At 39.3% G+C, this 27,852-nt stretch overlaps 2 protein-coding genes across 12 annotated transcripts in view; one reads left to right on the forward strand and one right to left on the reverse strand.

Annotated features, from left to right (window-relative positions):
* LOC121860403 (SOSS complex subunit B1-A-like) overlaps positions 1–4,778 on the forward strand; it is a 19,944-nt gene extending 15,166 nt beyond the window's left edge. For 7 of the 11 annotated variants that reach the window (XM_042357536.1, XM_042357531.1, XM_042357534.1 and 4 more), the window contains 2 exons: positions 1,352–1,497; positions 4,359–4,778. In XM_042357536.1, coding sequence (XP_042213470.1) covers positions 1,352–1,460 — 109 coding nt within the window. In that variant the 3' untranslated portion in view covers positions 1,461–1,497; positions 4,359–4,778. Of the gene's footprint in view, positions 1–1,324; positions 1,498–3,032; positions 3,080–4,358 lie in introns of those variants that run through there. The other 4 variants (XM_042357532.1, XM_042357527.1, XM_042357526.1 and 1 more) reach the window with 4 other exon arrangements.
* LOC121860402 (isocitrate dehydrogenase [NADP], mitochondrial-like) lies at positions 3,319–27,635 on the reverse strand. Its single transcript, XM_042357524.1, has 9 exons — positions 27,449–27,635; positions 12,975–13,090; positions 12,065–12,209; positions 11,423–11,622; positions 10,784–10,921; positions 10,073–10,186; positions 8,596–8,743; positions 6,876–7,080; positions 3,319–4,591 (listed from the first exon to the last, which is right to left on the reverse strand). Exons 1-9 carry the CDS (start codon positions 27,546–27,548, stop codon positions 4,417–4,419), a joined length of 1,341 nt encoding a protein of 446 aa, XP_042213458.1. The 5' UTR covers positions 27,549–27,635; the 3' UTR covers positions 3,319–4,416.
* Positions 27,636–27,852: the final 217 nt, after the last annotated feature.

Below are 27,852 nucleotides of genomic sequence, written 5' to 3' on the forward strand. Positions count from 1 at the left end.
CGGGCCTTCACAAGTGATTTTTTTCCACAGGAGTGCACACACACAGTCTCATGTCACTGACAGTCCTCTGGATGGGTGTCACCACGGAAGACCATATAAGCGCCTCGTTCTTGAAGGCAGGGGGTCTTAACTAGTCCATGGTGTGGGGCTTATTGGCTTAGATGGGGTTGTCCTAGGTATGGAACACAACGAATAAAAAATACATTGTCCTACTGGGCCCCATAGGTTGTCTCTATACCTCGCTAATGGAATCTTGACAACGCCGACACCTCACCCACACTCTTATCTAGCTTCAAACAAGCTTTCAGGTTAGGTTGCATGAGGCCTAAGCCTCACACAACCCATGACATGGGACTTAATTCTCTCTCTCTCTAAAAAAAAAAAAAATACCATTTTGATGGTGTAAGATACATGGGACGCTAATGCTTTGGTATTGTACCTCCATTGTGAGAGATTGACAGGAATGTATCTTCCATGATGTAAAACAAAGCACTGATTGGTAGGGGAGGATGATACCCACTCAGGGCTGCCCAGTTGATTACAACACATCACCCAGTCAAGTTACACCATGCAGACTTTAAATTGTGGCTCAAAAACATAAAATGTCATTTGACACCGTTACTGGTGAATTGTGCAGTTTCAATTGATGTGGATAGCAGTTTAAGGGTTAAAGTACCATACACCTGTTGACACCTCCCAAAGATGACTTCACTTGGTATGATATAATTGAGTTCCAGTCAACACTTATACTCGACATCATGAATGCTGTGTCTTTCATTCTTATCACTTTGGCACATGCATGTGTGAACATTTCAATCATGGTGGATATTGTCCTGTTAGAATGACATTGACACGGGTACAATAGACTCTTCAGTTGGATAACTATAGGTTTTACAGAGTTGGCCATTCCTTGCTTGCAACTTGGCTATCTTTTGCAATACCAGTGGAGGTTACTACAAGAAACCATTGATAATTGAAATTTTTTGTGATAATACATAGGACCATTCTTGAAAAACCAAACATTGTGGCTTGGTTTATAATTTCATGTATTATAAGAATCTGTTTAATATTAAAATAAAGTAATTTTTACAGCCTTGAGTATATTTCTTTAATGATTTAACTGTAATCTCATCTTTATGTCCAGCACTTTTTTTAATACTGTTCTGATAAAAGTTCTCCCTATTCATGAGAAATAGCTTCATTTCTTTGCACAGGAAAGGCAGATCAAGGTATGTCTTAGTTCTCTGAAGTGACTTCAATTGTTTTTTGCTGCAGAATAATACAGGAGGTACCAGTAATATAGCACAATGTTAATTTTCTTCAGAATTTGATGAGAAAATTCCTTGATCAGGATCTCAATCCTGCCAGTATGGATGAGCTGGAAGTCCCAAGTTGCCCTAGCAGACACTGTGGAAGACCAGGCAATGTTGTTGAGTGCAAGTGGTCCTTGTTTCAGATAACAATCTGGTCAGCAGCTGAAGACTTTACTCTAGCAAGGTATTTAATTGTAAACTTATTTATACTGTAGTAAGAATCGGTTACTAGTCATGTGGGAAACACAAAGCTATTTTCTTTAAATTTTCAGGTTATGGTCTTCAACTGAAAACATTCAATGCTAATTTAATTTACGTATTGACAACTTGACGAAGTAAATAGCTGGAGACCTACTATGGAAGACGTAAATAAACATTTGTGTGTAATGGTTATACACTTCATCTACCTCGTGTAGATGGTACCGAGTTTTAAATTACAGTACAGTACTACAAAATATTTCACTAAGGAGCTCCCCTGTGGAGGGTGACCATAACAAAAGAGACTCCAGACCACCTTCACATCTCTCGTCCTATCTATTCCTTCTTACCTCTGTATCTTGTTCTCCATGTCCCCTCCACAAATGTATCTGTTACATTACTTCTATATATGCACTCACTTTATCATCCTATCATTTGATATCCTCTTCTATTACAGAACCTCTTTTGACCCTTTTCATCTAACAATTCAGAAATTGTCTGTCCTCAGTCACCCCAAATAAATCATGTCATTATTTCTCAACCTTTCCATTCTGTTGTCCCCCACGTGGAGTCCTCGGTAACTTTTATTTTGTAGTTTGAATTGTTGAGCACTGCTTCATGGTAAGCCCATAAAACACAACCACAGGTCAGAAGGTTTATATTACTCCTCTCTTCACCATTACCTCCATGCTTTTGTTTCTTCCCTTATCACTTCACAGCTCTTCAGTTGCCTTTCTTCCCTTTAATGTTCAACCCAGATTTCATGCTATTGTGAGAATATTACTTTGTATTATTTCCATTTACAGTATTTGATTTCTTACATTTCATATATCAAAGTTTTACATTTACAGTTTGTTAATTATTTCTAGTTTACCAATATCCACTGTAACATACTTCCTTCTCCTAAATACCATTATTTTCCTCTTCTTGGCATTTAATTTTTTATATTCACTTATCATACCCCCTGTGCTGTTCACTACCTTTTGCAGTTTGTTTATTCCACAATTTTTTTTTCATCATTGTAGAGAAGTTCCCAGTGGTCAAATCTAGTTCAAACTTTGCTGCTGCCCCAGCTACCCTACATAGAGGGAGCACATCCCTACCTTATTCCAGCTCCCATATTTACCCATACAGTACATATATGGCAATGTTCTTACAGTGACTGACCTACTGCAAGCAGCTGTTCTTTTTTCTTTATAAATCCTCAACACCCAGTCTACCCATGAACCTTATGCTATCTCCAGAACTGTATATGGTACATACAGTAAACTTTTTTGGCAGTGTATCTATTGTAAATAATTGCACTACACACACTTTAACCTATGCAGTATTTATTTTTCTTCAACAAATTTCCAAATATTTATCTTAAAAAAAACTTTAGTGGTATACTAAACCATGCACACCATTTTAAAAGATATTCTAGGAAGCATAATTGTACTAGGGACTGATTGGAAAACCTCTAAACTGCAGAATATATCCATTAAATTTAAACTAGAATTCAAAGGAGCTGATAACTTTCAGGATGGTGAGGGGAGGATAAAGGAACATAACATTGCTGGGTCATACTAGTAAGTATTGGCTGTAGCATCTAAAATTACTTGGCCATTATGAAAGATGAAGTTTTTTTCACCTTGTGTATAACAATCGATTTGAAAGTTTTGCATTTTCACCCGCAACTTCCCACCTTAGCTATAGTTCATGTGATGTTTCTAAACTACAGTATAAAAATCAGGTCAGAAAATTCATTATTGTGTTAAAATTATTATTATTATTATTTACAGTGTGGAATGACTATAAATACTCCAACTAATTTTCTGTTTGTCCGTGTTTATTATTAACTCGTGCAATCTACAGTATTGGTATTAAAACTTATTGCTAGAAGGAAATTTTAAATTGTTAAAACTCCAATTAAAATGCGAGGGTCTGAGCAGGTTTCCCATTTCACTCAGCAGGATAATTGTTCTATTACAGCAGCTCTAATCTGACTATGTTTGGTCCATATTTAAAAAGAAAATCAGAATTTCTTTTCTAGTCAAGCCTTAACAAAATGGGAGGGTCCAGTGTGGATTTTCATATAGGTACTAAGGGGCAAAGTTGTCAAAACTAACAAAGAAACTTGAGCAATTCTACCTGGATTGTCAACTGTGCAGCCACTTCTGACACCAGCCTTACAGGATGTATAATTTAAAAGCATTATACAACTAATTTTATGTATGAAGTCTCACCAATCATACTGTCAATGCTTTCTCTCGAGTGCAATTAATGAATTATACCAGTAAAATGCTCAAGTGGTAACAAATGCAACAAATTATTACGAGAAAATTAATAACCACTAAAAGTCATAAGTACCAGTTTTGCCATTGCTATGTCTTCTGTTTTCTCTTATGTAAACAGTAGTTTGCTTGACATTTTATAAGTTTAATAGCTACCAATAAATTTTTGTTGGTCAATACAAATGATTGAAGATTACCACATGTTAAATTATCCAAATATGATGCACTGGTCACCATTCATTCCATTCAACCAACAAGAACAATGTCTGAAAGTTACTCGAGCTGAATGAACTGCCTCCACAATTAGTGCTCATTGTCATAATACTTGAAAAAAAGGTTTTGTGAAGCATTACAAATTCAATTAGTTTTGTGGTCTAGAGGAAACCAGATTTTATTTTAATTTTTTTGTGGGTTATCAAACCGTTTCTTAGGGTTAAAAGATGAGTAGTTATTCATTAACTACTATGTCAAGATTAGTTCTTAGACCATTAAAATGCCATCCCACAGTGTTGTGATCAGACTTCTCATGATGTCTATTTTAAGTGCTGACATTTGTGTTTCTTTTCAACTACAGTACAGTGCTCTGCAGAGACTGTAAAATGGAGTTCACTTTCCCTATCAAAAGGAGATATTTAGGCAGCCATCTTCTTGGCTAGATCTTCACGGACGGCCTCAAGGAAATCGTTTGTGTACAAGTACATTCCTTCCTTTACATTCTTAATGCCATGAATACAGCCAGCAAGATCTTTGGTCATGTGGCCAGCACCAATGGTATCAACACAAGCTTTCTCTAGAGACTGGGCAAATCTGGAAAAAATAAATAAATACAATTATTGTAGGAGCAATAAACTGCACAACAGTACAATATACTTTGTTACAAAATAGCAAGAGTCAGACAAATGGAGATAAACCACAAATTATCTACCTGTATGTCTGACAGGGGAAAACATTTGAAGCTTCAAGAGAATAAACAATCCACGGAGAGTAAAGCCATTTTCTGTAGTTTATTACCATTCCTTCATTCTAAGAACAAAAAACTTACACTTGTGTTTTTACTACTTTAAGTTGAACTGTATATGGTTAAATAAAGCAGTGCAATGTAAACAAACTTGCATTAACAATATTCATCATCTTGCCAACTTGGAATATGAGACACATTACTCACTTCATTGGTCAGTGAAGGTGTCATCTACCCAAATGCTGCCTTGTGGCCATCTGGTGAACTATAATTTGTGCTCAATGTTTATCGGTTATCATCGGTGTTGTTATTTAGCATGGACGTGTATTTCTTTACAAAACAGTGAGGAAATCACGAAACTTCATAATGTACTATGTTTAAGTGACTATGAAGTGATTTTTGCTGTTTTTTATGATTGAAAAGTGCTTTGCCTCTGTATTGTGAACAAGAGGTGAGCAGTATCATTATTTTTGTTATTTTGTTTTCCTTTACAGTTATAGGAAATTATAGTTTCAGTGTACTGCACTAAAGAGGTTAAGTACATGGTACTCAGTTTTAGTGACTGAAGTGTTTTCTCTTGCTTTGGTGACTGAAGTGCTTTACTCTGCTTTAATGATTATGAAGTGTTATCCCTCTGTTTTTGTGACAGGGAAGTGAACAGTGTAACTGAAAATGTCTGGCAAGTGTTTTGCTCACCATCTTTAAGGCCAGGATGAAGGCTACACCTCCAGTCCCCACTCTTCAAACTCCTTAAAGTTTGTGTGGGACTCGGGTTGATGTCTCCCTAGCCTCGATGAAGACATAATGACGACCAGACTTGTTCATAATGATGTGGTACGTGTTGTTAAATTGCGTTATAGTGACAGTAGTATTCTAGGTTTTTTTTTTTCTTTTTTTTTCGGCGATACATATGGGGTCTGACTCGCCAAGAACCTATCCCATTGAACCCCTTATTATAATGAACCTCATTTATGATATTTTGACCTGCGATACAGTTTTCAGGAACCTAACCCCACCGTAAACAGAGATTTACCTGTAGGTACTGTATTATTTACCGAGGCACTTTTTAGGAGTAGGCACTTGACATGTGCCATTGGCTAAAGCACAAATTTATACTGTACAATATAGTTTACCACATATTATACGCTGTCACAATCCTGCCACTGCACCATGTGTTGATACTGTACCCTGATATGATGAAAATGTGACTTTTATTTACACCGTTGGTTCTCAACCTGGGAGGCTTTTGAGATTCCTGGGGGAGGTGGTCAGTGATCAACAAATGCCATTAAGATATATATAGGTAATTAACTTCGTAATGGAAAACTTGACATCTGTCACCTCGTGGTATTGCCATAAAAACGTCATCCTATTTTAAGCTATGCTTGATCTGTAGTCAGTTGGCGAGTAACTGTCCAACGGGGAAGGTACATATGTTTCTCTCTCAGGTTTGAATAATTTGGCTTCATTTTATAAATGTAAATTAGGTTTATCAGTCATTTTTTTTTTCTTCATATAAATACCAAGCTTTAATGGTTTTTATTATTACAGTAATCCTATAATTATCTAGAGTTCAGGATGTCCATATGGAACTGTTAAAATTTTTCGCTCTTTGGGTATGGGGGGGCGCCATGGATACAGGGTTGACCAAAGGGGGGCACAGTGCCAAAAAGGTGAGGAACCACTGATTTACAAGATTAGTGGGAATTTTATCATTTTCCAGGAAGTACTGTGGATATATTCCCTAAACCTGGGTGTCCCTTACCTTAGCCGACATTAATCTATGCCCTAAACCATGTAGGGGTGTTAAGTGACAGTAGAGATAAGCACTTAGAGCACAGAATCCCTATTTTTTCGACTTCCCTCCCGAATTTTTCCCAGCGAGTCAAAGAAGGCTAAACTGAAAACTGACGGTCGTTAAAGACGAAAGGGTGCTAAAAATGTTAAATCACCAAGTGAACGATTGTTATAACGAGGAATACCTGTATTACACAGGTCCACACCTTTAAACATACACACTTCCATATAGTACACCCATTCATGTGCTCTTATACAATCATTCATACATACAAAAAAAAAAGTTGTGACTGATTAGACAATTATGTAAGTGGGTAGTAACAACTCATAGTATACCTGGCCAGCTCTGGAGTTCCATCCAGCTTAGCACGGTGTTCAAGTCCTTGGGTCCAAGCAAAAATGGAGGCAACAGGGTTTGTGGAGGTTTTGTTACCCTTCTGATGTTCTCTGTAATGCCTCGTTACTGTGCCATGAGCAGCCTCTGATTCTATGGTCTTGCCGTCCGGACACATCAAAACTGATGTCATCAGACCAAGTGAACCTGGTGTTGGCGAAAGTAAAACATTATTATTATTATTATAGGTTGACAATCCTTTATCCGAAATCCTTGGGGCCAGAGGCATTTCTGTTTTCCGAATTTTTCGGTTTTCAGAGTTTTTTTTTTTTTTTTTTTTTTTGGGGTGTGTGTGTTTGTGTGTATTAGCCCACCCGGGCATAGATCACTGACCCACATTGGGACCTGGGGGTCAAAAATATAATAAAAATTATAATAATAATTCATAGGTCTAGGTCGTGTTTCTCACTTTTGATCTTTTTTTCATTCTTGTATTTCTTTACTGTATTATTATTTTATTATTACAGTATTATTTGTTATTATTAATTTTATTATATTTTATTATTATTATTATTATTGTAATCATTATTAATTTATTTTGGTGTAATTTTTATTAAAAATTTTATTTACTATGAATAATTATTATTATTATAATTATTATTACCTGTATTACATTTTTGCCCCCCAGGCCCCGATGTGGGTCAGCGATCTGTGCCTGGGTGGGCTAATAATCCCTGTTTAAAAAAAAAAAAAGCCCCACAAAAAACTTTCGGTTTTTAGAGCTTTTCGGATAAAGGGTTGTCAACCTGTATTATTATTATTATTATTATTGCAAACCTTAAGGGGTTCTGTAATTGTAAACTTAAGATGATATGAATTTTTGGGAAAACAAAGAGTTAGGTTCTGGGTGCCACTAAGAAAATCGTTTATAGGTATTTTTACCCACTATAAACAGTGTTGCAGGCCTTCAATAGCTTTAACTGTACATTAAAGTACTGTCTAATTAAACAATAATGCATTCCTATTTAAAACAGGAAAATAAATACTGTACTGTACTTAGGTTTGGCCATTGGCCATTACTGATTTATATACTGTACCTCCTATAAACAGTATATTTTATTTTTGCAATTGAAAATACATCCATATTCTTCATTGGCTGTGATTATCAAAATGTGGAAGCAAGTGATGCATTACCAAATTGGAGAATGTCTCTGAATTTCTTCAAATATCTAAAAAAAAAAATGCATATGGATTAAAGAAAATTTTTGTCTCAATGCATTAACATTCACAATAGTTGGTGATATCTCTCACGTGAAAGAATCACCAACTTGGTACTAATGGTTTTCACCACCACTAACCAATAACATACAGCACATTTAGTGTGGGATACACGTGATACCTATTACAGTATTATTGTGTGTGCATTACAGTACAGTTTATTATACTGTACTGTAGTTTTGATGATGACAATTTTGGTTTTAAATACTATACAGAAAGACTTTATGAAAGAAAAAAATCTCCACATGTAGTATGATGCAGCCACTAGACCTGCCAATGCAGTTATGCCAGAAAGCTTTGCTGATGAGAATACACGTGAATTTTGGTCCTGGAAACAGGTTTTATGTGAATTATGTCACAACAAATGATGCATTAATGAGGCTTTATTGTACTACACACTGACAAGTGATTGGGTACCATTAATGTGAGAAGCTTCATACTCACCATAACCCTGAGCAACAATGTCAGACTGGACATCCCCGTCATAATTTTTACAAGCCCACACAAAGCCGCCAGTAGACTTGAGGGCCTGGGCTACCATGTCATCAATGAGGCGATGCTCATACCATATGCCTTTTGCATCAAAGTGTTTCTGGAAGTTCAAAAATCATTATCAACATTACAGTGTGCACCTCCACATCAGACTGTTATAAGTGTACTACAGGTAGTTCCTAACTTCCATCCACATGTGAACTACAATATGCTGCTTACATACCACAAGTATCTGTGCTGTGCAAATATTTTTAAAAAATTATGAAATACAGTACTGTAATTATAATGAAAGGAAGAAATTTCAAGCAAACATTATTGTTGGTTTGCATTAAACTGTACACACTGTGTTATAAATGTATTGTACTGTATTCAGTTCTAAATGTCTGATCAACCAGAAAAAAAACAAGTTTAGTTTATCTACAGTATAAAAAGTAAACCATAAACAGAATTAGTACACTGTATGTTGAAAAGAAAAACTGCTGCAGTTTTCAGAGTGAAGGAAACATATACACCAGAATACTGTATAGAAAAAGTAGAGCAAGACAAAATACAATGGAGTTGGTGAAGGTTTAAATCAAACAAAAATTAACAATATTTGGGAATAATTTATACTTAAGGCCTGAAGACAATGTAAATGCATACCCCCCCCCCCCAAGCAAATAATTATCACTTGAACGAGTGTAGATAACAAACTCTTTTTCTGTGTTAATTAAGTATCGTTTTTCTGTGTTAATTAAGTATCGTTATAAATAAAAATGCATACAGTGGTCCCTCCGTTAACGAACACAATTCGTTCCAGTCGTTCGTTAACCGAATCTATTGTTTCAATGGGATATTGGGTAATTGGTTCCAGCTTACAGAAAAAAACATACAAAGTAATAAAAAAAATGCAGTTAAGTACACTTACTTTGAGGTGTGTATGTAGAAGGTTCCTGGTTGATGATGGGAATTAGATGTGGGGGTGGAGAAGAAGGAAGTGGGGATGGAGGAGAAATCACCTTTCAGGGGTACCCATGCTTGATGCAGTAATTTCACCAATAAAATTTTAAATTCACTAGGTGTAATTCAAGATTATTTTATTTAAATCAACACTGTACTGCACTATATATCAATATGTTAACTAAATTTCAGAATGACCAATAATTTTAATGTAAAAAATGCAAAAATATTAAAGAGCACAACTATCTTGATATTTATTCCACTGGAAACGAATGTAAACATAGAACAGATTACTGAAGTGGGAGACTAGCCCATCAGCTGATGCTCACAACAAAACGTGTTTGTCGTAAGGATATCGTTAATCGAAGTTTTGTTCGTTAATCGAACCGTTCGTTAACCGAGGAACCACTGTATATATAACGAGGACTTAGCATGAATTGCCCTAGTACAGTAACAACAATGCTAAAATGTATGTTAATGAGAAATATACCTTGTATTCTGCCTGGTAGACCTCCTCAAAAATATCCTTGAAACGTCCATCGTACCGCTTGAGAATTGTGTTCTTCGTGGACATGTAGAGAGGCCACCCCTTTGTCAAAGCAACCTGTCAAAATAAATTTTTAATTTTCCACGATTGAAGAAATTTGTTTTCAAGTCTTAAAGTACAGTAATGGTATTCATGGTGAATTATCCAACAATCAGTAAAGGTACAGACAGATTACTGGAAATCTGTTCAATCTACACTAACTGTAAATTTAAATCGGACCGGACGTGAAAATCCCATTTTATAGCAGTCGGGAAAAGGAGACTCGTGTGTAGTACCGGTATAACCAACAACTCTTCGGGATACAACCCTGACTTTATCCATAATACAGAAAGCTAGTATTGTACTGTATTAATATACAATTAGTACATCTCTCACACAGCAACCATTACCTTAAAAAAGGGGCATCATAAGGGATAGCTTTCCCTGAGGGTTAAGAGATGCGCAATAAATACACACCTCTATTGCTTTACACGAGGTCCATCTAAACGAATTCACTACTATATCACAAATATCAATATGTATGAGGCTAGGTTTGTATTGAAAGAATATGGTGTACACACTATACCATTTCAAATTCCCAATTGCTGAGTGCTCTCTCTCTCTCTCTCTCTCTCTGTACCATTTAATACATATAAGGCAAGACAATTTACTTACTTGGAAGGAAGAATGAGCAAAAGAATTAATACTCTCATCTGTGTTGTACATGGCCATGGCAACACCACCACCATTCTTGAAGTCAAACACCTTCATTCTCTGGGCCTGACCACCATCAGGGGTGTACACAAGCTCCACCTGTTGATAAATTTACTGAGTTAGTACAGTACTGTACACTCCTATCACAAAAATGTCTATATTTCAGCTACATTTACATTTATTACTCAAAACTGTAGTCTAAACATCATGAATTAAGACCTTGGCTCTACATGTCAGCAGTACTGTATATTGGCTAAGTTATCAACCACCCTTGACACTACTCATATTTGCTTACAAAGCAAGTTGTCTGCATTTTTAATGGCTTAAGTTTTGTTGATTTTTTTTCATTCATTCTTCAACCATATATTATCACCATGTCAATTCACAATTCAGTGTTACTCATCTATCAATACACTGTAAATTAATATACATTTTTTAATGTGTTAAATAAAACACAAATATCAATGGTTCCCCCCACCCTCCATTTACTCAAACTGTGTACCTGTACTGTAAAAAAATTTCCCAGGGAAAATAGGCGGACGTTCTGAAACGTCACCCGGGGCCTAAGGGTTAAAGGAGCAACTACTGTAGACCACTTACTGTGCCATTGGCAGGAATGACAACATCAGTAGCCTTGTACTGGTCACCATGGGCATGTCTGCCAATGACGATACTCTGAGTCCAGCCTGGCACAAGGCGCGGGATATTCTGGCAAAGGATGGGCTCACGAAACACTGTGCCGCCCAGGATATTACGGATGGTTCCATTGGGACTCAGCCACATCTTCTTAAGCTTGAATTCTGGAAATAAATAAATAAATAAAACCACATGATGTACTGTACTGCATTACCACAAACACAAAAAAACTCAAACATGACAAATTTGGAAAAGAAAACAATGGATGTTACTAAAACACTAAAGACTTTCAGCTCTCAGGTTCCACGCTGGTTAGCTAACAGATTACGCTAAGGGTGTTGAAGCAACCATACTCCTGATGCTTGGCAGACCAGACAACTGATATAGTTCCCTCACACCAGATTCAGCCCATACATCGTAAGTAAAAACTAAAATATTTAAGAGTGATACAGGACATTCCCATAATAGTAATTCAATCATGGGCAATAAATACTTGGGAGCAAAAACTACTACAATACCTACATCTGAAATGACGATGGATCATGAAGTACCTCTGGCCCAGTAACCTTGAACAAAACAGAGCACAAGCTGCAAAACAACCCTCACCTTCAACACGCTGTTCATCTGGGGTGATCGTGGCACATTTGATGCCAACGTTGTACTTCTTGATAGCCAGGGCTGAATCAATGGTCACCTGATCATCTGTCTGGTCACGGTATGGCAGACCCAGGTCGTAGTACTTGCAGTCGATCTTCAACAAACAATTATAGTTTCAAATTTGTTAATTTCATGGCTGTGATTATAATGCAAACTATGGATGACCCCATGGCCACTAAGCACTAGGGAATTATATAAAATAAAAGGAATCTATAGACTTTATCTTAAAAAATTAGATCTGTGGATCATAGGGGCTTGAAAAATGGGCTTATCATCATTTTGTAGAAAGCCAGTGGGTAAAAGCCTTAACAGATGAATGAACAAATACATAATACGGTTGATGACAACACCACTCCAGCACTGGTGACCATAAGATAAAAAAATTACATTCAACCTTTGTCATCTATTTGTGACTGACCTTTTATGTACAGTCCTTACCCTTGTTCATAATGTGACATGGTGATAATAGGTAAATCTATGAACATCCAGAGATTATCTTCAATAGTTAAAAGATAAGGAACTGACAAGAAAAATTTCATATGACTAACTCTCTGGCCTTAACCTTTAATACAGTACATGGTCATGATTTTTGTTCATGACAATGTGTTGACACAAGACTCCAGAAATCCCAAAATGTACAAATTAATGAGACCTAATGATGTTACAGTACTGTACTACCAAAAGACAAATCCGGTACAGTGTCGAGGATACCTGAGGGTTTAGACATTTCGTAATACAGTATAGGCTACTGAGGTTATTTTTTATCTTCACTTTGATGAAATCCAAAAGTGATGGAAAAATTATTAAAATTATGTAACCCCAGACTGAAAGTGAAGCAGCACAACTTGTTGGTCATTACCTTAAGGTATGGGAAGATGAGGGACTCCTTGATATTCTCCCAGATGATGCGGGTCATCTCGTCTCCATCCAGCTCCACTACGGGGTTTACCACCTCAATGCGCTTGTCAGTGCCATCTGAAACGGAGGAAAAGAGTGAACTTAAACAATCCAGCACACAGTGAGGTAAGAGAGAATAATGGAGGGGAGGGGATGGTAAATTTGTGTAGAATGTTCACATCAAAAGTATAATTTCATTTAGTTCAAAAGTACAAATAGTTTTACAAATACTGTATTGATATTTTCTTGCTGTTAGAGACAGCTGCATCACCTTTACCTGAACTATTCCTTATGTGCTGATACTGATAGATTCTGTCGACAATGAACCCGACCTCACTTTGAATCTGAATTGTGACCTGACCTGACACACCATTATCCGACGTCCTTTACCTGGAGAATTGACCAGTGTCCTTACAGTGACATATTGTAACTAGAAGGGATTTAACACTCATTTATATAGAGAACGTTTACTGGATGACTGTGGTCGCCAACCCTCAAATGTGAGGGCGGTATTGATGGATTAGGGAGTTACCAGGCGTGTAGTGCCCCCAGCATGGTGCAACTTTGGTTAACTATTATGATATTTTTATTTGTCTACCTAGCAATAATTAAGAGTGGATGTTAATTGGTGGATAGCGTTATGGTGTAATGGCTAGCCAACAGGAGGCAACTTGTCCACTCTTCTTGGCTCATAAAACTTATTAATTCTGGTTGTGTTGGTGTCAGCTTCCACACTTTATATTCACGTCTAGGTGGCCTTTAGGCTGGCTGCTCTCGAACATGACGGGAAGTCATTATACTATTATTAAGGGGTTGTGTCCGGAGGGTTGAGTTATAACTGCTGTTCATCCTCTGCCTACCTCTCATCCCAACACGAACTTTACTTATGTATCAGACAACAAAACGCCCTGTAGAAAGTGTTATACTGTAGTTCTATTATTTTACACCCACCTACGGACGCACATATTTATGGAAGATATTTATGATACCTGCCCAAATTGTAGGATTGATCAATATAACAGATGACACCCCCAGGTGCCAAATTACTCAACAAAAAAATATAATATTTAAATACTGTACAGTATTCCACCGGATCCCAAGTGGCCCTTACTACACCGTGACTAATTCGTGATTAAGTGATTCTGTGCAAGATGTTTTACCCTAATACCAATAAATCCTGATGTCCACACACACACTTATGTGGTGTTGCATGAAATGATGATCTTAACACAGTCGAGTGCTGATGCCAAGGTTAACATGTAATGAACACGCCTGACGCCGACGTCATAATTGTATGGTGCCATAATTATCAAAACGCCACCAAATGAGACCCCCAAACTCTCTATCTTTGCAACACATAATGGTCATTATTACACACAATTTTCACGTGATAAATTTAATTTAAACAAATTTTGATAAGAAAAATATGGACGTGGCTTTACCGATGTGGCAGCACCACTCACTGAGCAACCACCAATCAATCAACTATAAATTGTCACAGTTGCCAAGGTCGCCACAACAAGAGAATTTGATTAACTGATTAATGTAAAGTGATCTAGTCCTCAAGAGGTAGTTTGTTACCCCCATAGGTGTACTAGTGAGGCAGAACCACAGCAAAGACTTAGGATGGAGACGGTCTGAAAAAAAATTTATGCCTGCAACCGGCGACATGGTGGGGAGCGTGCCAAAGACGGTCAGCTGATTCTGGCACCCAAGTCATCCTCACCTGAACGGTAGAACTCCCTCCTCCACAACATACGGAACTTTGTATGATGTGTTGCTCAATTGATCAATTAGAACACTGGAACTACGGGCATCCTCAAATCCTTGTGGCGCAGAATAAGGTTCATTATGGAATGTCGCAACACTTATTTCCAACACACGTGTACGGACAAATGAGAACAAGCAAATGCTTATTTTATTCTGTGGGAGCTGTAAATAATTCACTTCACAGCCTGGCCTCTACCTGGGTACATATTATTACCATCACTAACAACCATGATACCTCAATATAGCTACACTGTCCGGAAGAGGTTGTCGAGTAAATTATACAATAATTCATCGGCCATAATTGTATAAAAGTAGTCATCTGATACTTAAGGACGCGATCGTGTGAACCATGACACTCCAAAGGAACCATGATAATATGAATGGGTTTAAATGCGCGTGTGTTTGTTGTAGATCACGTGGCATCCTTGTGCTGCTGGCGGGACTGGTACGTGAGGTGTGTGAGTATGTGTGTGTGACGTGGTTAATGTTGGCACCATCAGCAACCACTGCTGGTCCTTACTATTCTTGGCCTTCACCCTGCCACCCCCTCCCACCACCTCACTTTTTGGTCAAACTCAAGCACAAACAATCTACACAGAATGACAACACAATCTCAGGAAAACCAAATACCGGAGCCGGGGGTGAGAAATACCTACCTGGCGGAGGTAATTGTTACGCCATGAAAGGCACGATACTCCTCGTGCTCTTCCAGGGTCCACCAGCTAAGAACATAATTACCCCAAAGTGTAGTGTTGTAGCGTCTCCCCCCGGGGCACAATGTCCACACTTACAATTTCCTTGATAAACTAACCATCACTACGAAGACCGTACTAAAAAAAACTACTACTACTACTACTGTACTAATATTAATATCTGTCATTCATCTGGGTGTTACCACAAAATAGTTACTAAGGCCATACATGAACTGGGTCATCCCCCTGCTTGCTGCTCAATCTTGATTTCTTAATTACCTTTCTATAACTGCACAGCGCCTCCACCAGCACTAAAGTTATTGCCTAAACACCTCAATGATGGTTTCATGTCCTGTACCATATATTTCGGGCACCAATGTTCGTGTATAAATAAAAACAAAATCCCATTATTTATTCAGTTATATTTTGTCTGATCCCCTCCCAGAAAAAAATAATCCCTTTAAAAATGAGAAAAAATATGTCCAGAATATATTAAACCAACTATAATCAGCTTTATGTGGTCTTGGTTTTAGTTATAGATCTGTAAAATCATAATTATCGAGGGCATTTGACTGGATTATTCACTGTTCGTCGATCAGCTTTGAGTGAAACGTTGATGGTCACTGGGTTGAGTCAGTTCAGCTTTAATTAATTGGTAAAAATCTTTCAATAATTGTGGGTGTTTCCTGGTTGGGGTGACCTTGTCCTTTTGTCCGACGGTGGCCAAAATAAGCACTGCGTGTGACGTAACCAAGCCTCGTCCACAAATATAATTAACTGAAGCATATAACGTTATAACCCCTAGAGACTGTGACCGACCTCTGTGACTCTGATTTTAACCAATAAAATCTATAGGCTTCATCCTCTTTCTGTGGCTGTGGATGAAGGTTTACTGAAATGTCCGAAACACAGTTAAAGTTTGTGTTGGGACAGGGATGTGTAGACGAAAACACATGGCGGGCAACACGACAACTTAACCCCCCGCAACAGATATCGGTCAGGGTATAAAAACAGCTGAGGAGAAATAGAACTGAAAGTGTGGTTAGTATTTTTTGGCAAGTATGCAATCCACCTCCAATTACACAGTTTCTAACCTGCTGAGGAAACAATGCTAGACAAACGCTCGTTCACCTTATGCCTGCAGTCGAAAAAGTTCACCACCAAGTCAACTCACTTGCTGCTGAACTTATCTTTAAAGATCTTAGTTCACATGAGTTTAATGTCAATGCTTGTTAGCTTCTTACTCAGCTAAAACAATAGACAGGTTACGGACATGACCTCCCCTAAAAAGTTTTCCAGGACATAATATTTGCCTAGTGGGTAGTGAGGTCAACTAACGTAAAAATGGGGAAACTGCAATCCATACTAGGCAGCTCTATTTACACCCAGCGAATTCCACTCATCCACAATTCTTACTTTCCAAACCAATGTTTACTAATCTATTTTTGTCTGATTTAAACCATTGCTACCTGTCCTGATTTTAGGTTTCACTTACCTATAATTCTCTCGCACAATTGGATTTATCAATAACTGAGTTGTTCAGTTAAAAACTTAATATCTTCAAATTAAGATTAGATGGGGTTGTTAGGCTGTTTGACTAGGTCTTCCCCAGTCATCAAAGAGGTGTGGAGGGGAGGAGGTAATTACGATGGAGTCATAGATAGACATTATGCTGTACAGAATATCTTGACTGCGGTTTGTTGTTATTGATGACGTGATGCTTTAAATCAACTCCCATAGGTATCCCGCCGACCGTAAGAGAAGCTGAGGAGCAACAAGGAAAAAGAGAAAGGGTGGAAGGAGAGTAAAGTAGACAAGAAGCGACTAGGAAACAAAAGACAATGCCTCATCCCAGACTCTCTAAGGCACATACGATTATATTTTTTACTTTAGAGGGTATACAGTATAATGAATGCCTCGCGCCGATTTACTTTACATGACATCGTAATTGTGCTAAGACTCGACTGTAAACTTTAATTGAGGGAAAATAACTGGACGTGTGAATTATTGAGAGTCAGGACCGGAGGAGGGGAGGGAGAGGGAGGGTGAGGGAAGGCTGTGTCCAGGTACCCCTCCCACTCCCACCAGAGAACACTTAAATCCGCCCTCTCTCCACCACCACCATACACAACATACCTACAGTAGCTACCTGTCTACTGCCCACCTACCCCCACCCACCCAATGACAACACCATACCACTTGCCAACATTTTTCTGTTTACGTCAGCGCCACGTGTTTCACCCCACAACAACAAATGGCCTCAGAGGGGAGGGGCGGAGGCTAGGGCCTGGTGGATGGCGTAAGACTAACTTCAAAACACAACGTGGAGTTGGAACAGACCAAGACGACTTATGAAAGCAAAATAACGCATCTCTTAAAGCGGGATAGACTGATGAACTACTGGTGAATTTCTTTGACGACTCGTAAAGTGAGCAATAGCTGGAGACAGAAATACAGATTATTAACTCTTGAAAACTTAAAATTCACCCGTTACCTCAATGATATATGAAGTAAACAAAACAAAGTACCTTCTATGTTCTTGGCAGGGTGCACAACCAAGCACACGAGGCACGCGTCAAGGTACACACGATATACACAGCACTTTAGAGGCCTATCATGGTTGTTTTACGGTATCATTACCACAATTTACACGCAAAAAAGAAAGAGTAGGGTAAACTAGACATGCAATAGAGATAGCACGGCAGCTATCAATACAACACAACATTGTGACTTCCTTCACTGAATACTGGTACAAAAATTAATATAAACTGGTCTAACAATTACATTTTCACCTCACAATTACTTCCTGCCACCACGAATTGAGATAAAAACAGAATTAATGAAACATTTCTCCAAGCCTAACATTTCGGAATTATCAAAATGTTTTAAACCGTGAAATAAAAAATGAGGGGTTTTTAAGTAGTGATAAAGTGAGATTCCGTGGAGTTGATGACCCTCCCCGCCCCCGATACATGTGAGACAACTGTATTGATAGTGGGTAACTCTCTCCACCCATATAACAAGTTCCCTTACGCTCAGTACCAGAAGAGCCGCAAAATGGGGAAGTTGCTATGTGAATAACCAGTGAATCACGTTTGTTATTCCTGCTTCAGGGTAAAATTCGTTAGTTAAGCTTTCAGAACCGGCACCGTGAAGACCTACTATACCGTCAACCAGGGAATATTTGATCTTTCCCGGCACGATATTATATTTCTTCAAACCTTACACGAGAAAAGTTGTCATTATTGCCCAGAGTCACTGAACTTGGGTTCGAAAGTTAATACATGAAATTACACATTCGTAACTAACCTAAGTTCGATTACCGAGAGATTTCTAATATCCAAATACGGATTTTAACGAATCTTGTTAAATACAATTGCGCAAGGAAACCTCAACTTGACTTCACCCAGTCTTAAGTATCATGACAATACATTATCAATGCGTCTGTCTGGACGATACGTATAACATTTAGTGCTGACATTCGCCAGTCTTAAGTTTTCATATCACCAAAAAACCTGAACCATTTAACAGGGCACATTAAGGGTTCGGTACTGGAACTTGTTTTTTTAACCTGTGTACAATCGGCGGGGCGGGGGTGTACAATCGGTGGGGTCGGGTGTACAATCGGAGGGGCGGGGGTGTACAATCGGAGGGGCGGGGGTGTACAATCGGTGTCACGCCGCTGAACCAACAAACCCGTACATCCCATTAAGATGATTTAGTAATCTTTATGCTACAGTTACTTTCACTAAACCATGTGTGGCGTACAGCATATCCCTGCATGAAAGGTCACACAGGCTACACAATACTGAAGCCATGTTATGAAGTTGAGGACATTTTATATATCTGATAACATGAGATAAAGTTATTTATTTATAAGTAGAAACCAGAAGAAAACAAATGAGTTGTATGGATGACCTCGAGGGCTGCAACTTGAGTTAGGTGGGTCAAGATAAGACGTTCTCGTCCACAAATTTAACCCGACATGTGCACACTGTGGATAGATATTGTAATCCATGGGGGAATTCATGTCATGTAGCTCTGCGTCCCCTGCTCTCGCCTAGACGACTAAATGTGGAGGTAACTAGTACACAATATAAAAGCAAAATAATAATTACCCAGCTGATCAGAAATTTCGTTTGGTTATATCCACACAAAAGCAGTTTCTTGTTTCAATTGATCATATACACAACTCCTGTTCACAAACGTATGTGGACAGCATTTCCACCCGTTAGTTACGTGGTGAGTGTGAGAGAGGACGTAAAAACCACTGCAAATAAACGTGATGTATCAGGTGGCCTTGAGAGGGAGAGGGCATTAAACCCACTTTTCAACGACGCATATTATCTGTATCATCAACACTTGAGGCACCGATCGATAATTATCAGTCAAAAATTCTTCAACCGGCGGTCAATGATAAACTTGTCATGGTAAAAGTCACCTGATGACTGCTTAGACAAAATCCACTCCACTAAACCGAGAATCCCGTCAGCTCGTTTCTGAAAGCGTTATTATTATGTTAGGTTATGTTTACTTGAGTTCGGTAGATCATTGTAAACTAGTATGGCCTTTGAAATATTATGTCCAACACTCCTGACACACACACAACCTAGGAAGTGGTCCCTGCTCCTTTTGTGAAAGTTACCGGTTCAAGCGTCTGACCCGGGGGCTTGTCGGCCGGGTAACTCCCTGCATCCACGGGCACACCACACCCTCCACAGTTGCATCCTTCACCTTGTTGTTCCACCTCTAGACATTAGCATATGAATTATTCTGCACCTCCACCCACCCACCCACCCGCACTGCGACTAAATTGTAATGGTTGCTAAGGCCAATAAAAATAGGAAGAGTTTAGTACGTGGACATATCAACCACTTACAACGTGGGAAGCGTTGAACAATGGCCCGCAATGACATCTTCACCTTCCCCCGTGGGACAAAACACCACTAATGGCATATTGCGGGAGACCTAACACGTTTCTTTACCTGGCTCGGGTAAGCGAGACTTTAACTTCCAACAGACTAAGTTAAGTCAAGCTTGTAAAAGGTAGGGTGAGATACAGTATACTAGGCTATACTGTACTCTGCTACCTATATTAAGTGAGCACAGATTAGGCAGCTAGACTATGCTATCAAAGGTTTGGCTAGTTTAAATTAAGCTAGGTTAGGTTACATGATGTTTCACTAACTTAAAGTAAGCTACAGAAAGCTAAGCTAAAGTAACCAACCTACACTAAACTGGAGTCGACCGTGCGAAGAAAAATCCGGTTTTAAAGCTACAAATATGACAGCAAGACGAGGTGGGTAACGTTGAGCAAGATGACGAAGAGCAACATGGTAAAAATAGGGTAGTGAATGAGTGATTGATAAGACCCACTTGAGAGTTGAGTGACCACCACAGGTACACAGCACCTCCCATGCCAGGTACTCCCCATCTCTTATCACTAGAGGGAGGGAAGGAGGGGAAGGAGGGAGAGAGAGAAGGCCGTTTGGAGGTCGCCCAAAGAGGATAAGCCTTCCGAATTACGATCACTCACCCACCACCCACAATCACAGACAAGCACCAATCACAATCACAGACAAGCACCAATCACAATCACAGACAAGCACCACCCACAATCACAGACAAGCACCCACCCTCAACCAAGCACCCACCACCACAAACAAGCACCCACACCCACCATCCATCACCACAAATAACCATCATCCACAACCGACGAAAAATCCCAAACACAACTCCCAAGCAAAGCCCCGCACCATCACCGTTCCCAACCGGCCAAGGAGATAGGGTGGTGGAGTATGACCTATTTCTCACCTTAAAGTTGATGTGGCGGCCAACCCTTAAGCTCAACAACTGGACCCAGTGGAGAGTGGTATGTATGTATGTTTGTGTATGTGTGTTTGTGTGTGTGATGAGGAACTGGTAGAATGAGTGTGTGGGGGTGAGGGATGTGTAATGAAGTGTGTCAACGAGGATAAGACGAAGGAAGAAGAAGTAAGAATGCAAATAAGTGAAGTACTGGGATGGGGGTAAGGCCTTGACTGGTGGGGAAGGCCGGGGGAGTGGAGAGGAGTGGAGATGGGTGGCGGGGGGAGGAGAGGAGACGGGTGGTATTCCCCCTCCCCACACACACACACAACATCTGAGTACATTTCTTCCTTCAATCTATATCGAATTGAATTGAATTGAATTGAAATTGACTGTAGTATGGTGGACGGCAGGCAGGTATTATTAAGAGACTGAAACCCCCCGCGACCCGTTCACTACTCTACCACTCTCACACACCGGTACCCAAGCTATTAATAACAACCACTAAACAAATTAAGAGACCGGCTTATTACACAAGAAGGGGGGAGGGAGTGTGTGTGTGAGTGGCGGGAGGGATACGGAGGCAGGGTACACACGCCGGCTCAGAATCCCCCCCTCCTCCCCTCACACTCTCCCCGCCAACCCAACACGTATCCCCCTCCACTCACTAGTCACGTAGGCAGCCGGTGGTCGGTACTGCCGGCAACGACTGACTGACTGACGACTGTTCCCGTGTGCAATATTGTTGTTGCTGGTTTGTTGTGGTGGTGTAGGTGATAGCGTGTCTAAGGTGATACTGGTTGTGATGGTGGTGGTACTGGTTGTACTGGTGGTGGTACTGGTGGTGATGGTGGTGGTATTAGTGGTGGTACGGATTGTGATATGATGGTGATACTGGTTATGGTGGTGGTTGTGATGGTGGTGGTACTGGTTGTGATGGTGGTGGTACTGGTTGTGGTGGTACTGATGGTGGTGGGTGGTACTGATTGTGGTGGTGATGGTGGTGGTACTGATTGTGGTGGTACTGGTGGTGGTACGGACTGAGATATGATGGTGATACTGGTTATGATGGTGGTTGGAATGGTGGTGGTTCTGGTGGTGATGGTGGTGGTACTGATTGTGGTGGTACTGGTGGTGATGGTGGTGGTACTGATTGTGATATAGTGATACTGGTTATGATGGTGGTTGGGATGGTGGCGGTACTGGTTGTGATGGTAGTGGTGGTACTGGTTGTGGTGGTGGTGGTACTGGTGGTGATGGTGGTGGTACTGGTGATGGTACGGATTGAGATATGATGGTGATACTGGTTGTGATGGTAGTGGTGATACTGTTTGTAGTGGTATTGGTGGTGGTACGGATTGTGATATGATAGTGATACTGATTATGATGGTGGTTGGGATGGTGGTGGTACTGGTTGTGATGGTACTGGTTGTGGTGGTACTGGTGGTACTGGTTGTGGTGGTACGGATTGTGATATGATGGTGATACTGATTATGATGGTGGTTGGGATGGTGGTGGTACTGGTTGTGATGGTACTGGTTGTGGTGGTACTGGTTGTGGTGGTATTGGAAACAGCATTAGTACTGTCGTTGGCGATATTTCTTTACAAATCCTAGAATCGCGTGAAGATTGGGGCTTAGGCTGTGCTAGAGTATTTAATTACCAGGTGAAATAAGCCGTGGCACAATAACCTCCACTAGAGTCCCAAGCCTACAGAGTACTGTTCTTATATCTGAGGGTTGGCGACCACAGTCCTTCACTCTTTAACTGTTCTCGGGCTGTTTTTTTATCAATCTAATAGCGTTTCAAAAATCTTCACCCATACTTCTGTTACATTCCAATCCAACACGAGCGTTCGTCCTTTGTTATGAATGAAGAATCCGTAACCCAAGAACTTGAGATTTTTTTTTTCATCTGCAGTAGAATGAAAATGAGAGCCGACAGCAGTCTTGTTAACACTTAATGTTTACTGCTGAGATATACACAAACTTAACCAATTATTCAAGTTACTAGTTTAATTATGTCTTGCGGGGCAAAATTAGGAGGGGAAAAAATAATATAAATGTTACTGTTGGTGTGTTAGTTGCAGTGCTTCTTGCTTTATCAGGAATTTAGATTAAACATTAATTCTTTGAAAAAATGTACAGATATTTTGTGGTCGATTATCACTGTAAAGAAAGTATAAAAAAAAACACTTCAGATTTCACAACTGGGTGTGTGCGTTTTACCTTATATTTTAACGCCAAGCAAATTCCCACACGAAAATAAATCACAAACTATTTTCATTATTTCCACAAGTAAGTCATTCGGAGAGCAAAGTAAACACTAGTCCTAATTTAGCCAACAAGCACAGTTGAGGAAGTTACACTGGGGGGTTAACCTTGGCCTCGTGCACTGCCTATCTCCATCTGTGAATTACTCAAGTTTACAAAAAATACAAAATATTGTTACTTTTGGCAATGTTATTCTTTACTTTTCAAAAAACACCATATTATTTATTACTCAAGGATCGACTGGCTACGCTCAATTAATCAGAGTACCGTCCACATATCTGAGGGTTGGCAACCACAGTCCTCCACACTAAACGTTCTCGGGCTGTTTTTACCAATCCTCTTTGGTTTTGTATCTCTGGGGACCCAGTTTTTAATTTCATTCATCCATCCCAGTCTCTGACCATCTTAACCTGAACTTTGCCCATTAATATTTCCCTCATCCCTAATTATATGACCAAAGTATCTCTCATTTCTTTTTCTGTACATTTAAAGTTTTTCTCTCAAGGATTTTGTTAATCTTAATACTTCATTTGTTTCCCTGTCAGTGTAGCTTATTCTTACCATTCGCCTGTAACACCACATTTTAAAGGCCTCCAACCTCTTTCTGAGGACTTCTGAATGTCCACGCTTCTATCCCATACGCTGTGTAAATATGCATTGTGAAGAAATTGCTAGTGGTGATAACGATATTTTAATACTTTGGTACTCTTCCTTTATACCGCCATAAAATATTTAATATAGTAAATTAGTTTTATTTTTTAATTAACCTAACAATTTATTATTTGCGTCTTGTAGGTGTGTATTTTTTTATCTTCCGCCACCTAGATAAAAAACAGAAGAAACACACCATAACATTTACTTTTATCCACACGAGTTGATACAATAAGCATCTTACATCACACTACATTTTTTCTCCAATTATTGTACTATTTCAGGGTTCTTCTATAATGTCCTTCGAGATGATTAAATCTAGACGCTATCAAATATTTTTATTTAATTTCAAAGCGCGTCGGTTAGTTGAGTGTTTTAGTTTACCCCAGGAGAGTTTCATAACCGCGTTCATATTGATTGATATGTGTGTTAGCTAAAACTGCCATACTGAACAGCGTCAAACACAAGGACTACTAAACAAATACTCACCAAAACAAAATGTGTAAAGATAGTCATACTTTACAACAACACTCAAATGTTTAGGGAAATTTCTTCATCACTCCTATATTGCCGACTATGCGTTTACAAAAGAGTGCTTTGTGCAACGTTTAAAATACCAGCAGCAACGCATACCCCGCGAAATCTGAGGCACAAGTCCGTCGTGTGGGAGAATGAATGAATTACCCGCAAAACACGTATCACATAACCAGCTTAGCATGAAAAATTGGCCAAGGCACAACACTCCTTAAATACCAGGGCTGTTTCATTGGCTTGATTATTAACATAAAAGGGCATCAAGTATACAAGAAAGTCCTCATTCACAGCTCTATTTCCAACATGATTGAGGAAAAGACGGTTCTTTCATTTCCAATTACGGATAAATGAATTCACGTGAAAACTCAGCGTGATTCTTTGGTCAGGCTGGCACCAGATTCCCTAAGGTTTGTGAGATGAATATTTTCCCGAAGTAAAGTACGCAGACTTCAGGTAAACCACAAAAATATACGTGAGAATGTAGCATCGAAATTACAGCCTACCGTATCTATAGGCGCGTTTACTTAGCACCAGTTGGAATAAAAATTACATATACGATCCTCACAAAAAATCTTATTTTTGTACTTTGGACGAATTCTTAATTGCTGATCGCATTTATAGTATTTTTTTTTTACTTTAGCAAGTTACAGTAGCCTATGTATTAATAAGTCCCGCCAGCCTCACAAAAGGACCCCGATTTATAGGAGCTTTTAACTGCTTTCTTGGGCTATTCTTTGACACATGTATTGTTCTTTACCATTGTACACCTGTCCTATTTTTACATACAGGATATCTGTGCTGTCTTTGTATATGTGTTTTTTATACTGTACTGGATACCTGCAATGTTTATGTACATGTTGAAGTACAGTTGAACCAATGTGATGTAATTTACTGTACTGAATACATATCTTTATCCATCTCAAGAACTTCACAAAACCCCAGATCTGTTTGTCCTGTATCTGATAACAGAAGTCGTTGTCATCATAAATATGTTCGTTTATCATTATCACCCGTCACGGTACTTATCAGCTTCACGTGCTTATGACTACCTAACATATTCCAGACAAGGGTCATACGAGGTCATCATGGGTCACGTTCTAAACTGACAGGTGAGAAATAACATCCATTACATTGACGGTGTTATCTAATGACGCCCTCGTGCATCTTTGAGTTACATGAACAATCTTTCAAGACGATAATTTTGAACAATCTATGCAAGCTCAGATGATAGTGTTTTGGGTTTCATGAAATCCTTCGTTACTTGATGAACCTCTCCCTTATATACCGCATATACAAAAGTACTTGCATTAAACTTATTTTACCATACGTTCAAGGGATGTTTTTGTCGATTGTGGAAATTCATGGACCCAATCGACCTTGAGATGCTAATGGGGGGGGGTGTCGCTCGATATACCAAGTCTTCCCTCGGTGACGGGGACAAGTGGACGCTCTGAGTTTCGGTACCTAAGTTGTGCCATTCTCTGGAAAAGCACGAACGCATGGAAACTGTACAGACATGTACTGTAACGAAATACGTTAACTTCGTAAAAAAATAAAAATATGTACCGTAAAACCATGAAAATTTGCCATATTATGACACGGTTCTTCAAATTGTGCAAATCTATTTTTACCAATGAAAGAAAACAAAAGAACGCATCGCTTAGAGTCCAGTGTTTTCATCCAAGCGAGTCTGGATTTTGATGGCCCGTTTTGAGCGGCGTATTCGGTGGGGAGTCAGGTACACACATCCTCCCTTCTCCAGGAAACTGAAACTAAGATGTGTAATTTCATAAGACCATTGTTCGCAATATAACAGATTCACGTTCGCTTGGGCTCGAAATCTATTGTTATGACCAAACTCGAACCTCCTGCTGACTGTGACTCGCACTCGTGTCTAAGGATCAACTCGGGGGTTCAAGAGTTGATATTAATTTTGAGCAAATACACATGGTAAATGAAAGACCACCAACACCTGTCCCATCACACTACATAAACGACCACCAAACTCCATGAACGACTTCCAACACCCGTACCATTCACACTACTAACGACTACCAACACATCTACCACCACACTTCACGAACGACTTCCAACACCCGTACCATTCACACTACTAACGACTACCAACACATCTACCACCACACTTCACGAACGACCACCAACACCTGTACCATCCCATTACATGAACGACATGAATGAACCAAACTTTTACTATCACAGTACTATGTTATGGTATAAGCCTTAGGGTAATGTTGACATGCTGTAGTATGAGATACTTTTATCTAAAAGATTACAGGAGAGGCCTCAGTTATTAAAGGGGTTGGGGATGATCGCACAGCTGTTAAGGTGTTGCACGTTTACTGTACAATTCTGATATATTTACTTACATAGGTGGTAGGCGTTACAATATTCAAAGCTGGCGATACATGCTCCCCAGGGTTGAGGTTGCGGGCCATATAATGACCTCCAAGGGATTAATTTTGCGTAATTGTGTTTAACATAAAAATACATGACATCGCGTCTCTCCATGTTGTTGAGAGGCGAGGATGAAGCGAAAGCAGCAGGTAGAGAGTAAAACTCCAACATTGGTTCACATCATATTGGGAGATATTAATTTAATAAATTAGCAATGACAATGACCCCTTTCTCTTGTGCCGGGCTATCCCCAACAGGTCTAGTAAACTAAATTATACTTTAATGATACTCACAAGTACGCTTCTGACTCATCACCGTGGGCACAGCCACTCTGGCCTGCTGGGGCACAGCCGCCAAGGCCGCCTTAGCAACATTTGCAAGTGCAGAGGTCATGATGGAAGCAATGGTAGTGCTAGTAAACCCCGTTGGTGTTCCCGACGCTGTCACCGACCACAGACAACAGCTGAGTGGTGGCTTCTCCCCAGCAGCACCCACCCCTGCCACCACCACACTTTTTAAATTGCGTACATTTTCTGGTGTTTTTAAATATAGTTAATAAAAAGTTAGATTAATATAATATATATTTAAATCTAATTTTATATGAAAATTAATAATTTATCTCTCAAATATCTGTTACGAGAACATTATATAAGAAATATACAGTATTGTAATAAGATGTATTGGGTGCGCGGCTGGG

The sequence above is a fragment of the Homarus americanus genome, unplaced genomic scaffold (genome assembly GCF_018991925.1).
Source record: "Homarus americanus isolate GMGI-L3 unplaced genomic scaffold, GMGI_Hamer_2.0 scaffold28051, whole genome shotgun sequence".
In the NCBI taxonomy this organism is placed as follows: domain Eukaryota; kingdom Metazoa; phylum Arthropoda; class Malacostraca; order Decapoda; family Nephropidae; genus Homarus; species Homarus americanus.